The following is a 14,798-nucleotide window of genomic DNA, read 5'->3' on the forward strand; positions in this document are numbered from 1 at the left end:
CTATTATAATTAAATATATGTAGACAATTATATTGATCACTTATCGACTTAGTCAAGAGTGTTAATGTAAAAATTTAATGGTTTAGCATCATAATTATATAAATAATAAATATATCTAAAGATATTTATGCTTTTTTTAAAAATATTTTGAAAGAATATGAGATGATAATGTATCTAAACACAATTATATAACTTCTTTCCTAGATTATGACAGACAAGTTATTAATTTATTAGTGGCACTTTGGTCTCTAAACACAAGAAAATATTAAATAAGTTCTAATTATTTCATTTATGTTCATAAACTTGATTACTTAATTTAATTTATATTTTTAATTTTAAATTAAGTAAAACAAATGTTTATACTTACAGATATTTTTATTTATTTATTTTAATTTAAAAAATCTACGGTATTCATGAAAAATGATGGGTACAGTACCCTTCGAAGAGAAAAATAAAATAATAACATTATAAAAAGAAATTGAAACAAAATTTAAAGAATTAGAAATTTTAATGGAAGATACCAATAACAACGTGATTTTAATAATATAAAATACTAATAAAATTACAAATTATATACTTATAATACAATATATAAAAAAAATTCAAAAGGAAATATAAAATATAAGAGAACCCATTAAGTATAATAAACAAAGAAAAAGAAATAGATGAAGATGAAAATATTAAAAAAAAATAAAAGAAATCATTTTCCAATTAGAAAAAGATTTTGACGATGAAGAAATTAATAAATGCCTAAAAAAAGGAGTAGGAATAATTAATAAAAAACTAAATAAATTAGGAAAAATTGTAATAAAATAGTAAACTTTACACGAACCTATAAAATTATTAATACATGTACACTACAAGGAAATTGCAATATAATAACACACACCCTATAGTGATACATAAACTATTTTTACCTAGACAACAAATACAATATATGTTGGTATATTGTTAAAAAGTGTGTGTATAAGCTATAGTGACACAAAATATGTTGTTAAATTTCATTCAAAATTAACACTAAAATTATGTATAGCTATATGAACTACAACAAAATAAATTTTTAGTGGCATTTAATATGACTTTTAGCGATAATAAAAATTATTACAAAATCTTTTACCGACATTTCTACATTAGCCATTATATGCGCTAAAACATTTAACGACAATTATTCTGAATGCTGGTAAAAACCCTTATAATAGTCGCTAAAACATTTTGTGTCATTTTTTTTATTTTTTAGTTAATGTAAGACTTGTAAGATGAGTACAAATACTCTTCAATTACCTTATCTCTAGTCGATGTGAGACTTGTAAGATAAGAGTTATCTTCTATTTATATATTATTTAATTTTTTTTATTTTTTTAATTGTCTTATCTCCTAATTAATTATTTTATCAATAGTTGATGTAATGAGATTTAGAATTTTTCCAATACACACCTCAAATTTGGAGACTATAGTAATGGTGAGTAATCTAATATCAATTTAAAATAGTAAGTTATAGATTTAACTTAAGCCTACAAAACAAACTTGTAAGGTGAGAGTTATTATCCATTTATATACTCTTTAATTATCTTATTTATAGTCGATGTGAGACTTAAGTTTTGTCCAATAAATAATTGTCGCTAATAGTAAATTTTGGTGTGATATAAATACATTTTTAGTGGACATTATCTATTAGTCATTAATATTTTTATTGAATAATAAAATAAAAGTAATTAATTTATTGTCGTTAAATAATTGTCGATAATAATAAATTTTATTGTAATGATGTCAAATAAATATATACCTACTTATAGAGTGAACACAAGAAAAATATATACGTTGAAGAAATAAAATGAAATATGAAGAGATTTCGTAATTATTAGAATAATTAAAAATAATTGAAAAAGAAAATAATTAGTTGCAAGAAAATAAAACAAACCAAAATAAACAAATGAAAAAAAATAGAATACGATTTTTTTTAAAAAAATTAAACAAGGTTATGGATTATAGATATAAAATTAGTAAAAAAATTAAAAATCCTTACAATATTTTAGATTATTATATAAATAATTCATAAACAAAAAAGTAGAAATAAGATTGAAACACTCTTTATGTTTTGAGGACGTATCGAAAGACTCTTAGAAAATGTTTTAATAAATTTGAAAAGTAGAAGAAAAAAATTCACGTGATATTGTTATAGGTCTAAAATAGATAAATAAAATGTTTATATATATATATATATATATATATATATATTCTTTTAACATTTAAAATAAGTTTACTTTTATTTCTCAAATTTAAAATTATTATTTTTAATTTTAAAATTTTTTACTTTAATTTTCTAAGTCATTAATAACATAGACGATTATTAATAATATAAGATAAATTTAATATAATATATCAATTATATTTAATATAATATTTTTATTGAAAGAAACACTGAACAATAGATTTTATATGAGATAAATATTTTAATAAAATTTGAGTATAAAGATTAAAATAATTTTTTTAAAATTAAAAAAATTAAAAAAATTAATTTTAAAATTGAAGGATTAAAATTAAAATTAAAATTATCTTTTAGTTTAATCATATACCAGTGAGGTACACTTTCACGAATCTGAACCGTGTTTTACTTAACTTGCTTATTTTTTATTTTTTTTTATTTTATTATTTTATAACTAATATAAAATGCAACCCAGAACCTCGGACAAACAATATGAAGGAGGTGCAGAGACTAATTGGAACTTGGTGAGTTCGTAAATATTGAAGCTATTATTTAGATTTTTGTCGGAGTTATCTCACTTTGTCAAACATTATCACGTGAATTCCCGTTGCTAAACCGTGACTTGGGTAAGGCCAATTTTCCTTCTTCCGTTCTTTTCATTGGTTTCTCCGAACTTCATGCTAAGAGTCATCCAATGATCCATCTTTTTTGCCTTAACCTTTGCCTCATGCCACGCACCATACATATATATTTGCTTCGTTAATATAAAATAAAATTTAAGGTCTTTAGCAATTTGACTCCAAAAGGGTATTTGGATTTAAAATCTGTATGCATGAGTTTATTATTTTAAATTTTAAATACATGTTTAATCTTTTTGATTCTTATGCAGGAGATCATGAATAAAGCAACTACAAATGGACCTCTAGATTTTGATCTGAACACTGGTGCAAAAATTCCTTCAGTTGGTCTTGGAACATGGAAAGCTCCTCCAGGTGATGTGGGTGAAGCTGTTATTGCCGCAGTCAAGGTGCTTTCTTTGAATTTTGTCCCTTTATTGACAAAACTTAGATATGGTATATAGCTACTCTTGATGTTGTTCTCCAATCAAAAGTAGAGTTTTATTTTGATAATTTGCTTAAATGTACATTATCAAGGCCTGGATCAAATATAAATGCATATTGCGAAAATGAAACTTCAATTTTGATCGAAGAACTATGATACTATATCTAAGTTTTGTCTTTTTTCAATTGAGTGAAAGTTGGCAACAAGAGAAGGAGATTCATGTGCTAATTTCTGCTTTGGTTGAAATTTCCCTATGTTATGTGCAGGCTGGTTACAGGCATATAGATTGTGCTAGGGTATATGATAATGAAAAAGAGGTAAATGTTGTTTCTTAATCCCAAATTCGATAACAATAAGCTGAGAATCCATATCAATTTTTATTTTGTCTGCTAATATTCTTGTTTTGAGGGGGTTTTGTTTGTTCTGGCTTTCTTGATGCAAGGGAGTTTGCATTTGATGCAGATAGGGGTGGCACTGAAAACACTCTTTTCAAATGGCGTAGTTCAGCGTGGTGAGCTGTTCATCACATCAAAGCTATGGTATACATATGGACTAATACTTAACCTCAAAGATAATTGACCTCTTTTACATACTTGAGAGCACTTGATATGTATTTGATTCTTACTATTGTTTATAAAGAAGATTTTAGAATGTGAGAAAGAAAGACAAACCTGAAACTCCCACTTTGTTATTTTTTTTTTCTGGAAGATTAATGAATTTCCTGTGGTTGCATTGGATTTTATGATCATACAGGACCAGTGACTGTGCACCTGAAGATGTCTCAAAGGCACTGACTAGGACTCTTGAGGACCTGCAGCTTGACTACATTGATTTATATCTTGTACGATTCTTGATTTTAAAACTGTCTCTGCAATGATACTGATACTGAAACTGGAGACGGTTGAATAAAATTTGATGATTTTGATAAGAATTATTTTTGTCAAAGATGCATTGGCCTTTTAGGACAAAGCTAGGTTCAAGAGGTTGGGACCCTGAGATTATGGCTCCCTTGTGTCTTCCAGAGACATGGAATGCAATGGAAGGTTTGTATGCCTCAGGTCAGGCACGTGCAATTGGTGTGAGCAACTTTTCAACTAAGAAGTTGCAGGACTTGCTTGGATATGCTAAGATTCCACCAGCAGTTAACCAAGTTGAATGCCACCCAGTGTGGCAGCAACCTGCTCTTCACAATTTGTGCATGTCTACTGGTGTTCATCTCACAGTATTACTCTAACTGATCTAAATGATGTTTCTCTGATCCTGTATTATGAGTCTATGTAAATAAACTTCTCCGAAAGTATTTATAGGAGAAGGAAAAACGAAATAAACTTTTCTAGAAGCCAAAATTAGTTTATGTATAAGCTCTCTTATATTAGGTTCTCCAAAAACTCGTTTTTAACTTTGCATAAGTTAGTTTAACTTGTGGAGAAATTTATTTTATTTTTATTTCTTATTTTCTTCTCTTAAGAGTGTTTATGGATTTGTAATAAAAAGAGGAGTGTTTATGAAGAAATTTATGCAGACAGATTCAATGTAATTGAGATTGTCTCATATCAGCTTCTCCAAAAATCTGCTTCTAACTTATGCATAAGTTAGTTTTAATTTGTGGAGAATTTTTTTTTCTTCTTATATTCTTCTTGTTGAAGTGCTTATGTAGAAGTTTATCTAAACATACCTTATATAATTGAGGTTTTGTTGCTTGTGTATTTGTTAAAAACCAACAACTTTTTCCATGCAGGCATATTCTCCTTTGGGCTCTCCAGGGTCATGGATAAAGGGGGAAGTCTTGAAGGAACCACTGTTGATTGAAATTGCTGAGAAGCTTCACAAGTCTCCAGCACAAGTGGCTTTGCGGTGGGGACTCCAAAGTGGCCACAGTGTTCTTCCAAAGAGTGTAAATGAATCTAGGATCAAGGAGAACCTTAGTTTGTTTGATTGGTGCATTCCTCCTGAGCTCTTCTCCAAATTATCACGAATTCACCAGGTTGGAATGCCTCTGAAACGCACAAATTATTCATTCTTGTGCATGATTTGTATACAACATTTTTTTTTCTCAGTCTATTCATTTGTTTGTTGCTGATATTGCAGCAAAGGTTACTTCGAGGTGACCCCGCAGTCCATGAAACTTGTAGTCCTTACAAAAGTCTTGAAGAATTATGGGATGGAGAAATATGAAATGCAGATTATTTCTGACGAATCTCAGGATGTAATTTGACATGGAATTACTATTGCCTAATGCACATTATAGGAATGTCTTTCTTCCAACATTTGTCATGTGCAAAGACAATCACCCCTCTCGGGGCTTTATGTCAATCTCCACATATGAACAGAAGAATATTTGACTCATTCTTTAATTGTTTGAGACATTCAATAAACTTTTGGATAGTGATCAAACACTTTGCACTAAGTCGTGAAAAAATATCTATTTAGCAGAGAAACTTGTGTTCGATTCTCACTGTAAAGAAATACTTTTCTGATCAATGATAATCACAATATTACAAACGATATTAGTCTTTGATCTAGGAGGCAAAGAGATATCCCTTGACAGGGGAAAATAGACCTTGTTCAACAAACTTGCAGTCGTTTACAAAAAGCATATTATAACTAGAGAAAGCTTGAGACTTGGCTGAAAAGATTATATTTACTGCATAGCTATGGTGAAAGTTCTACTTAGTGCATTTCGTTTTGCTTCAAGCACTCTGTCAACCTTTACTCCTTTGTATACAGGCTCAATAAACTTAAAAAAGAAAAGAATTGGTCCTTCAACATGAATCTGATTTAAATAACTTATTCAGACTCTAAGATAAAATTATAACCCGAAAGAAAAGATTTTGGCTTTCTATGTACCGAAAGCAAAAAAGATACCATTTGGAATTTTGGATTACCTACTTATACAAACCAACTGTAGAATAATGCTTACTATTGATAACAGTTTTTTTTTAGTATTTCGAAAAGGACAAAATTTAGACAAAGGACTTTTAAGGGTCCTGCTTCATTTCTGTTTAAAAAACTGTGATTAACTTTTAAAATACAACTAAACCAGGTTGCTTAATATGAGTGTTTTTTTTAAGTAAAAGGAAATACTTAATAAGAGATATAATTTAGTTAGTTGAACAGTATGATTTATATTACTGAGTTTAAAGGTTTAGTTGGTTGAACATTTTTTAAATTTCCTAATACTGAGTTTGATTCTACCGAATAAGGAAAAAAAAAAAAGGTTGCTTAAAATATGTGAGGAAAAATGAAAATAGAAGAACATGAGAAAATATCTCCCAAGTACTTTCTTTTTAAAACACTTATTTAAAAAAAAAATCAATATTTAGTAGATTTGGGATGAGAATATGATTGTTGAACAGTGTGCAAATTGTTTCAGAAAAAAAAAACCATTAAAATTAAAAATATGAGGAGAAACAAACACGTTGTAAATATTTTTTATTTTGTTTTCCAATTAAAATTAGCATTTTACTTCAATAATCAACATTAAGCTTTGATGACAACCGTTATTATACTAATTATTAACGTAAATATTTTATTTTGTTTGAAAATTGTAAAAAATCTATTCTCTTAAAAATAGATTCCTTATAAATAAATAAATAAAGAAAGAAAAAAAAACTTTAAATATTCAAAGCAAAGAGAACTTTTATATTAGTTGTTTTCTGAATTAGCCTTATATAAATCTTGTCACCACCTAGCATTTTTAACTAAAATACTAGATCTTACTCATGGTTAATTAACTGCAACATTACTTGGTTTGGCAGCAATCTAATTTCCAACATTTGGACGATAGCCTATTAAAAGAATCTGAAAATGCTCTCGTCTAACTACAGACGTTATAAGTATTTTTTATTATTATTTAAATTAAAGTATTAACTTGCTCTTTATAATTGCCCCTGTTTTGTGTTTTAGTCCCTATATAGAGAGATATAGAGATGTTCTGGCGTCCATAAAATGTCACAAAAATTATTCAAGACTAAAACCTACTATTTTTTCGTACAAGGACTAAAACTTAGAACGAGGATACTTATAGAAACCAATTGAATAATTTAACCTATGTTTTAAATGGACAAAAGAGACAAATTCCATGACAAACAATCTTCAAAACTAATCAACTTGATCGTCAAGTTAATTGTTTGCTCTTGCAAAAAAGCGTCAAACAAGATATTGTAGCTTAAAATGCTAGGGGATTGAGACCTGTCAGTGTACCGGTAAGACCATTCGGACACTCGGTTCGGCCATTCGGCCGCCTCATGACCAACGCCTGTTCAGCACCTAAAACGGCCGAATCAGGTTGCCGATTGCCATTCGGCCACTAGGAGATCCATAAGACTTAGACTTACCCTAATAAGAGGAAGAAATTAACTCATAATCAGGGATTAAGGACTAACCACATCAACAAGACAATTAGAGGCGTATTACCTAATCTGGTAATCCTGTTGCAGGGCCCATGGGAATCCAGGCCCATAAATGTCAATATAAATAGCGCGTGTCACGAGGTAAAGTCACTGTTCATTAATTACTCTAGATATTCGTGCTTGTCCTGACTTGAGCGTCGGAGTGCCTTTTGCAGGTACCTGACCCCTCCTCATATCGGATTGGAGCGCTCGTTCGGCCATCCCCAGACTACGAGAAGATTACTGGTGTACCCTTCAGACAGGTACATTTGGCGCCCACCGTGGGGCCGAACGAAGATAGTTGGAAGACTAATCGAGCTAAGACATGCCGATAACTAGGAGAACAAACACTCAGGATTACCAACAGGAGGAAGAACATGTGGAAGTGGTAGATGAAACCGATCTCTCCGAAACCGTTCGCCTGTTGAAACAAGAGATGGCAGTAATGAAACAGCAAAGAGAGAACGACGCAAAGGAGCTTTCGGCCCTAAGAGCTGAGAACGAGGCATTGAAAAACCCAGATCCGTCGTGGAAGCCTACTCAAACAACCAACATGCAGACGCAAGGATCTTATCATTCCCATGAAATTCACACTTCAGCACCACACACTTCGGTCCAACCCCCCGTTGGCCGCCCTTCAGACTTGTCAACCCATGGGACGCATCGCCACCCCTTCACCCCTACAATTATGCAACTCCCATTGATGGATAACTGGAAATCTTTACCGATTGATAAATATGATGGTACCACAGATCCGGATGAACATCTCGATGTTTTCTTGACGCAGGTGACATTAAGCACAACGGACGATACGACATTATGTCGGATTTTTCCCACATCGCTCAAAGGCAGGGCCTTAAGCTGGTTTACACGGCTACCTCCCAACTCCATCGATTCCTTCAACACTTTGTCATCCCAGTTCACCGTCCAGTTTGCAACAAGTCGTCCGCACAGCTTGACGTCTTTGTCGCTGGTCGGCCTTAGGCAGGATAAAAAAGAGTCGCTTAGAACTTTCATGGATCGGTTCAATAAGGCTGCCTTAGAAATTCGAGACCTTAACCCAGCCGTAGCGCTCCACCACCTTACCACAGCGCTAAAACCCGGACCATTTGTCAATAGCATCTGCAAAAAACCTCCTTCGGATATGAATGACTTACGAAGGAGAGCTGACAAGTACATGCAGATGGAAGAGCTGGCTGAGTTCCGTAATCAGGCCCGAGCCGAAACAGGAAACAAACCCGAGAAGCAGGCAGAGCAACCATACAGGGGGCGAGGCAAAGAGATAACTTTGCGGGACCGACATGCGCGAGGTCCGAAGTATTCTCATTACACTCCCCTCAACGCAAGTCGAGCCGCAGTGCTCGAACAAGCTTTAGCATCAGAAGTCTTGGCGACCCCCAAGCGAGCCTCCACTCCTCCCCGTGCTGAGATTAACAAATCTTGCAAATATCACCGCAATCGCGGACATTCTACTGAAGAATGCGCGGCATTGAGGGATAAAATTGAAGATTTGATTAAGCAAGGGCAACTCAACAATTTTATTGATCGGCCACACACGACTCGGCATCAGCCTACATATCAAGCTCGGCAGCACGACAGGCATGAACATTCAGATAGGCGCCGCTGTGAGCGTAGTCGTTCAAGGGATCGAAAGGAAGAACCTCATACCACGCACCGGCGGGTAATCAACACGATCGCTGGAGGCTTCGCCGGGGGCGGATCGACCTCATCGGCTCAGAAGAGACACCTGCGAGCCGTCAGATCGGTTAACATTGTTGAGCAGCGATCCACTCGGTGGCTACCCACTATTACGTTCACTGACGAGGACTTTCAAGGCATCGATCCAATTCAAGATGATCCTATGGTCATCAGTGTTGAAATACGTAATTGTATTGTGAGAAAAACGCTCATAGATCAAGGTAGTTCGGCCGATATTTTATATTGGAACACGTTCAAGCAGCTTGGCATCTCTGAAGAAGAGTTGACACCATACACCGAACCATTGGTTGGCTTTGCAGGTGAAAGAGTCAACACCAAGGGATTTATCAAACTCTCTACCCGTTTTTGTGTTGATGAGAAACAGCACAGAGACATCCAGGTGAAGTATATCGTGGTCCATGCCAGCACATCTTACAACATTTTGCTAGGACGGCCATCATTGAATACCTTGGGGGCAATAGTGTCAACACCTCATTTGGCTATGAAGTTCCCATCGGATAAAGGAAACATTCTAACAATACATGCCGATCAGAAGGCAGCTCGGGAATGTTACTATGCGAGCTTACGTGTGCAACCTATTCAAGAGAAACAAGCAAAACCAAGCAGAGTCCATGCGGTCACTCCCTCCTCGGATTTGGCTTCGCAATACGACCTTGACCCCAGGATGAACGAGGACAGGGCCGAACCGATAGAAGAAAAGGTCCCGATACAAATCGGATCACAGTCGTCCCAAATCACCTACATCGGGGTCGGTCTGTCAGATGATGAAAAACAAGAACTGAGCAAGGTAATTGTGTCAAACAAAGATATGTTTGCATGGACACCGTCAGACATGCCAGGTATCGACCCAAACTTTATGTGTCATAGATTGTCTATCTGCCCGACGGCAAAACCAATTGCTCAACGGAAGAGAAAGATGGGAACAGAGAGAAAAATTGCCGTTGAATCGGAAGTGGCTAAGCTCTTGCAAGCACGCTTCATTCGGGAAATCCACTATACCACTTGGCTAGCAAATGTCGTTATGGTCAAGAAACCCAATGGCAGGTGGCGAATGTGTACAGACTACACCAATCTCAACAAGGCTTGTCCTAAGGATGCCTACCCACTACCCAACATCGACCGGCTGGTTGATGGAGCGGCAGGGCATCGTTTGTTGACTTTCTTGGATGCTTACTCGGGCTATAATCAAATTCGCATGCACCCGCATGATGAAGATAAAACAGCTTTTATCACCGACTCGGCGAATTACTGCTATCGCGTAATGCCGTTCGGTCTAAAGAATGCAGGGGCGACATACCAACGACTTATGGACAAAGTTTTCAAGAATCAGATCGGCAAAAACCTCGAAGTTTATGTCGATGATATGGTCGTCAAGTCGGACGACCTTCGCACTCACAAAAATGACCTTGCCGAAGTATTCACACAACTCCGAAAGCATAATATGCGGCTGAATCCTGAAAAATGTATCTTTGGTATAGCTGGAGGAAAGTTTCTCGGATTCATGTTATCTGCCAGAGGTATTGAAGCCAATCCTGATAAGTGTCAGTCAGTGATTGGCATGCGAAGCCCACAGAATATCAAAGAAGTCCAAGTGTTGTCCGGGCGTCTCACCTCTCTTTCTCGGTTCCTCCCTTGTCTCGCAGAGACAGCAAAACCTATCATTGGATTATTGAAGAAAGTCAAGAAGTTTGTCTGGACGACAGAGTGTGAAGAGTCTTTTACCTCCCTCAAACAACGCCTCGGCACACCTCCAGTTCTCTCAAAACCCGATCCAAAACTAGATATGATAGTGTATTTGTGCGTCTCTAACGAGGCAATCAGCGCGGTCCTAGTACAAGAAACAGATTCCCAAAAACCAATTTATTTTGTGAGCCGAATGCTACAAGATGCCGAAAGAAGGTACCAGCTACTCGAGAAAATGGCACTTAGCTTGGTCCACACAGCACGACGCCTTCGGCAGTATTTTCACAGCCACAAGGTTATCGTCCGAACCGAGTGTCCAATTGCCAAAGTTCTACGCAAACCCGAGTTAGCAGGACGAATGATGGCTTGGTCCGTGGAATTGTCTGAATTCGACATAACGTTTGAACCAAGAGGACCAATCAAATCCCAGTGCTTGGTGGATTTCGTTAATGAGTTACAACCGATGGGTCATTTCGAAAACGATCAGTGGATACTTCGGGTCGACGAGTCATCTAACAGCCAAGGTAGTGGAGCTGGAATAATTCTTGAAGGACCAACAGGCATGGCACTAGAGCAATCTCTCCGTTTCGCTTTCAAAGCCTCAAACAATCAAGCCGAATACGAGGCGTTATTGGCGGGATTGAGGTTGGCTCGAGAGGTTGGAGTTCGGAATTTGCTATGTTGGACTGATTCAAAGGTTGTCTCGGAACAGGTCAACGAGAATTTTCAGGTTAAGGACGCCCAGCTATTGAAGTATTTTCATGCTTTTCAAAACATGTGCCAACATTTCGACCAAGTAGCAGTGAAGCACACTCCCCGCGAAAACAATGACAGAGCAGATCAATTGGCTAGACTAGCGACAAGCCATCGGAAACCGGGACAGCTTCGAACCACCCTCCACTTGGAACTCTCAACTCCAAGTACTGAGATAGCAGAATGCTTCGCACTCTCGGAGCAATCGGCAACATGGATGACTGACATACTACGGTTCATCACCGATGGTGTCCAACCGACATGCCCTTCGGCAGCCAGAAAGTTAAGAGCTCAAGCTGCGAGATATTCTGTTATAGGAGGGAAACTCTTTCGAAGGGGCTTCTCGTCTCCTTTACTCAAGTGTTTAAATGATGAAGAGGCCAATTATGTGCTGCGGGAAGTGCATGAGGGAATCTGCGGTTCTCACTCAGGAGGAAGAACATTGGCAACGAAAGTTCTTCGGGCCGGCTATTATTGGCCGACACTCAATTCCGATTGCATGGAATTCGTCAAGAAATGCATCCAGTGCCAAAAGCACGGCAATTTGATACATGCATCAGCCGAGCAACTACACAGCATCGCTTCCCATGGCCGTTCGCCATATGGGGCATGGATATATTAGGACCATTTCCAATCGCTAGAGGCCAATGCAAGTTTCTGCTTGTCGCGGTAGATTATTTTACCAAGTGGATTGAGGCTGAACCCCTCGCAACAATCACGACAAACAACGTGCAGAAGTTCCTTTGGAAAAGCGTCGTCACACGGTTCGACATTCCTTATGCCATTATCACTGACAATGGACTTCAATTCGTAGATCAAAAATTCAACAAGTTTCTTCAAGACTTGGGGATCAGACATAGATTCACGTCGGTTGAGCATCCACAGTCGAACGGCCAGGCCGAGGCAGCTAACAAAGTTATCTTATCGGAACTAAAGAAGCGCTTGGGAACAGCCAAGGGTACATGGGCCGAAGAGCTTCCAGAAATTTTGTGGGCGTATCGCTGCACCCCTCAATCCACAACGAAAGAAACACCCTTCCGATTAACCTATGGTACCGACGCAATGATTCCCGTCGAAGTCGGCGAACCCTCCTTCCGCCGAACACACTTCAGTGAAAACTCCAACGCAACATCCTTACAGGCGGAGCTCGACTTAGTGGACGAAGTGCGTACTCAAGCTCAGATAGTAGCAGAAGCATGCAAGCAGCGAATGTCTCGAAGATTCAATTCCAATCGCACCAAGAGAAGCTTCAAGGAGGGAGACCTAGTCTGGAGAGTTCTTGGACCAGCACGACGTAATCCGCAAGAAGGCAAGTTGGCACCTAATTGGGACGGCCCGTTTCGGGTTCGGCAAAACCTCCATAATGGCGCATACAAACTGGAAGAGCTTTCAGGCAAGGTCATCCCAAGGACATGGAACGCATCGCACTTGAAGACATACTATAGTTAGTGAAAGTCTTTGTAACATCACAACAATGTAATCAAAACGTGTACTCTTTTCCTTGATCGGTCTTTTCTCCCCTTGTAAAAAAGTGAAAAGGGGTTTTGGCCGACAAGGTTTTTAATGAGGCACGCATCAATGAAATACAATCCATTTCATGATCATTCTTACTATCCTACTTTGTTAAAAATCGTTAAAGGTTTCCCTCCCGAGTTAGTCAACTCGGCCAAGGACGCACCTTCAAAAAATAGTTAAAGGTTTCCCTCCCGAGTTAGTCAGCTCGGCCAAGGACGTACCTTCAAAAAATAGTTAAAGGTTTCCCTCCCGAGTTAGTCAGCTTGGCCAAGGACGTACCTTCAAAAAATAGTTAAAGGTTTCCCTCCCGAGTTAGTCAGCTCGGCCAAGGACGTACCTTCAAAAAATAGTTAAAGGTTTCCCTCCCGAGTTAGTCAGCTCGGCCAAGGACGTACCTTCAAAAAATAGTTAAAGGTTTCCCTCCCGAGTTAGTCAGCTCGGCCAAGGACGTGTCGCCACCGGCCCGAAACGGGCTTTCGGCATTCGCGAAGGATGGTTGGACTCTTTTATTTGTTTAAAAATATGGATTGCTAGAATGACTTATTCTCAAACTGAGACCTTGTCAAACGAGCAATTTTATTAAAAGGCTCACCAATCCATGTTAATCCCAAGCGGGACCCTCCATGGATTAGCGGTTTTCATAAAAAGGAAGGGTTCATGGAGTCGCCACCAATGTTTTACTCAAAACATTGGAAAAAGAAGTTTAAGGCAATCGATTCAAAAATCGACTTCGGCCATGACAACCAGAGTCGGGTAAGGGAGTCGGTTACGCGTGGGGAAGGTGTTAGCACCCCACAGCGCCCCTTTCGGGTTCCCTATGACAGATTATTTCTAAAAATAATAGTGCGAAATTACTAAATTACCCCTATTTATTCTAAACAATTATAACTTAACTATCTACATGATGACAGTTATACACACAGAAAGCAGTAAAAGGAAGGACTTAAGAAGAAACCTTTGAAGCGTGCTTTTATATTCAAGTAAAACTGGGAAGCTTTTTGGCGTTCCCTCGCTCTACAAGCCCGCTCACTCCCTCCTAGAAAATTTTAACTATGGAAATCCGGAGATTTCCCTTCGACTAAGTTCGAATCTCCAAGCTAAATGCTCGGAATTCCAGAACTTCGTCGGATCGACTCCCAGAGAGATTTCTAGGGCAGAACACTGCTCAAAAACCCCAGAATACTCAAGGAGGGAGTCAAAACTGTGTGGAAAAGTGTGGAATGACGTCCAAATGACGTCTTATTTATAGGGAACAGGCGCAATACGGGCCCTGGAGTCAATACGGTCCGTATTGAAGTTTTGAACTACAATACGGCCGTATTGAATTCAGTACGGCCGTATTGAAGTTCAAAAAACCTCAATACGGCCGTATTGAGTTCAGTGCAGCCGTATTGAAGTTCAGAAACTTCAATACGGCCGTATTGAGTTCAGTGCGGCCGTATTGTAGTTTAAAATGTTCAATACGGCCGTAC

General features: G+C 37.3%; 2 protein-coding genes across 5 annotated transcripts; both read left to right on the top strand.

Moving 5' to 3' along the window:
• Window positions 1-2,606: 2,606 nt before the first annotated feature.
• On the top strand, window positions 2,607-5,770 carry LOC109800086 (NADPH-dependent aldo-keto reductase, chloroplastic). Of its 4 annotated transcripts, none has more exons than XM_020360776.3 (8): window positions 2,607-2,727; window positions 3,093-3,230; window positions 3,532-3,582; window positions 3,728-3,804; window positions 4,019-4,106; window positions 4,212-4,487; window positions 5,004-5,249; window positions 5,354-5,770. In XM_020360776.3, the coding sequence occupies exons 1-8, from the start codon at window positions 2,668-2,670 to the stop codon at window positions 5,438-5,440; spliced, it is 1,023 nt and encodes a 340-aa protein (XP_020216365.2). In that variant the 5' UTR covers window positions 2,607-2,667; the 3' UTR covers window positions 5,441-5,770. The 4 variants fall into 4 exon arrangements, with proteins under 4 accessions (XP_020216365.2, XP_020216364.2, XP_020216366.2 ...); XM_020360775.3 differs by having other exon boundaries at window positions 2,674-2,829; XM_020360777.3 differs by lacking the exon at window positions 2,607-2,727 and adding an exon at window positions 2,856-3,010.
• A 2,211-nt stretch (window positions 5,771-7,981) lies between these two features.
• LOC145957425 (uncharacterized) lies at window positions 7,982-13,260 on the top strand. Its single transcript, XM_083073685.1, has 2 exons — window positions 7,982-12,350; window positions 12,434-13,260. The coding sequence occupies exons 1-2, from the start codon at window positions 7,982-7,984 to the stop codon at window positions 13,258-13,260; spliced, it is 5,196 nt and encodes a 1,731-aa protein (XP_082929811.1).
• The last annotated feature ends 1,538 nt before the right edge of the window (window positions 13,261-14,798 follow it).

This window comes from Cajanus cajan, chromosome 4 (genome assembly GCF_000230855.2).
Source record: "Cajanus cajan strain Asha chromosome 4, NIPB_CcT2T_4, whole genome shotgun sequence".
Lineage (NCBI taxonomy): Eukaryota > Viridiplantae > Streptophyta > Magnoliopsida > Fabales > Fabaceae > Cajanus > Cajanus cajan.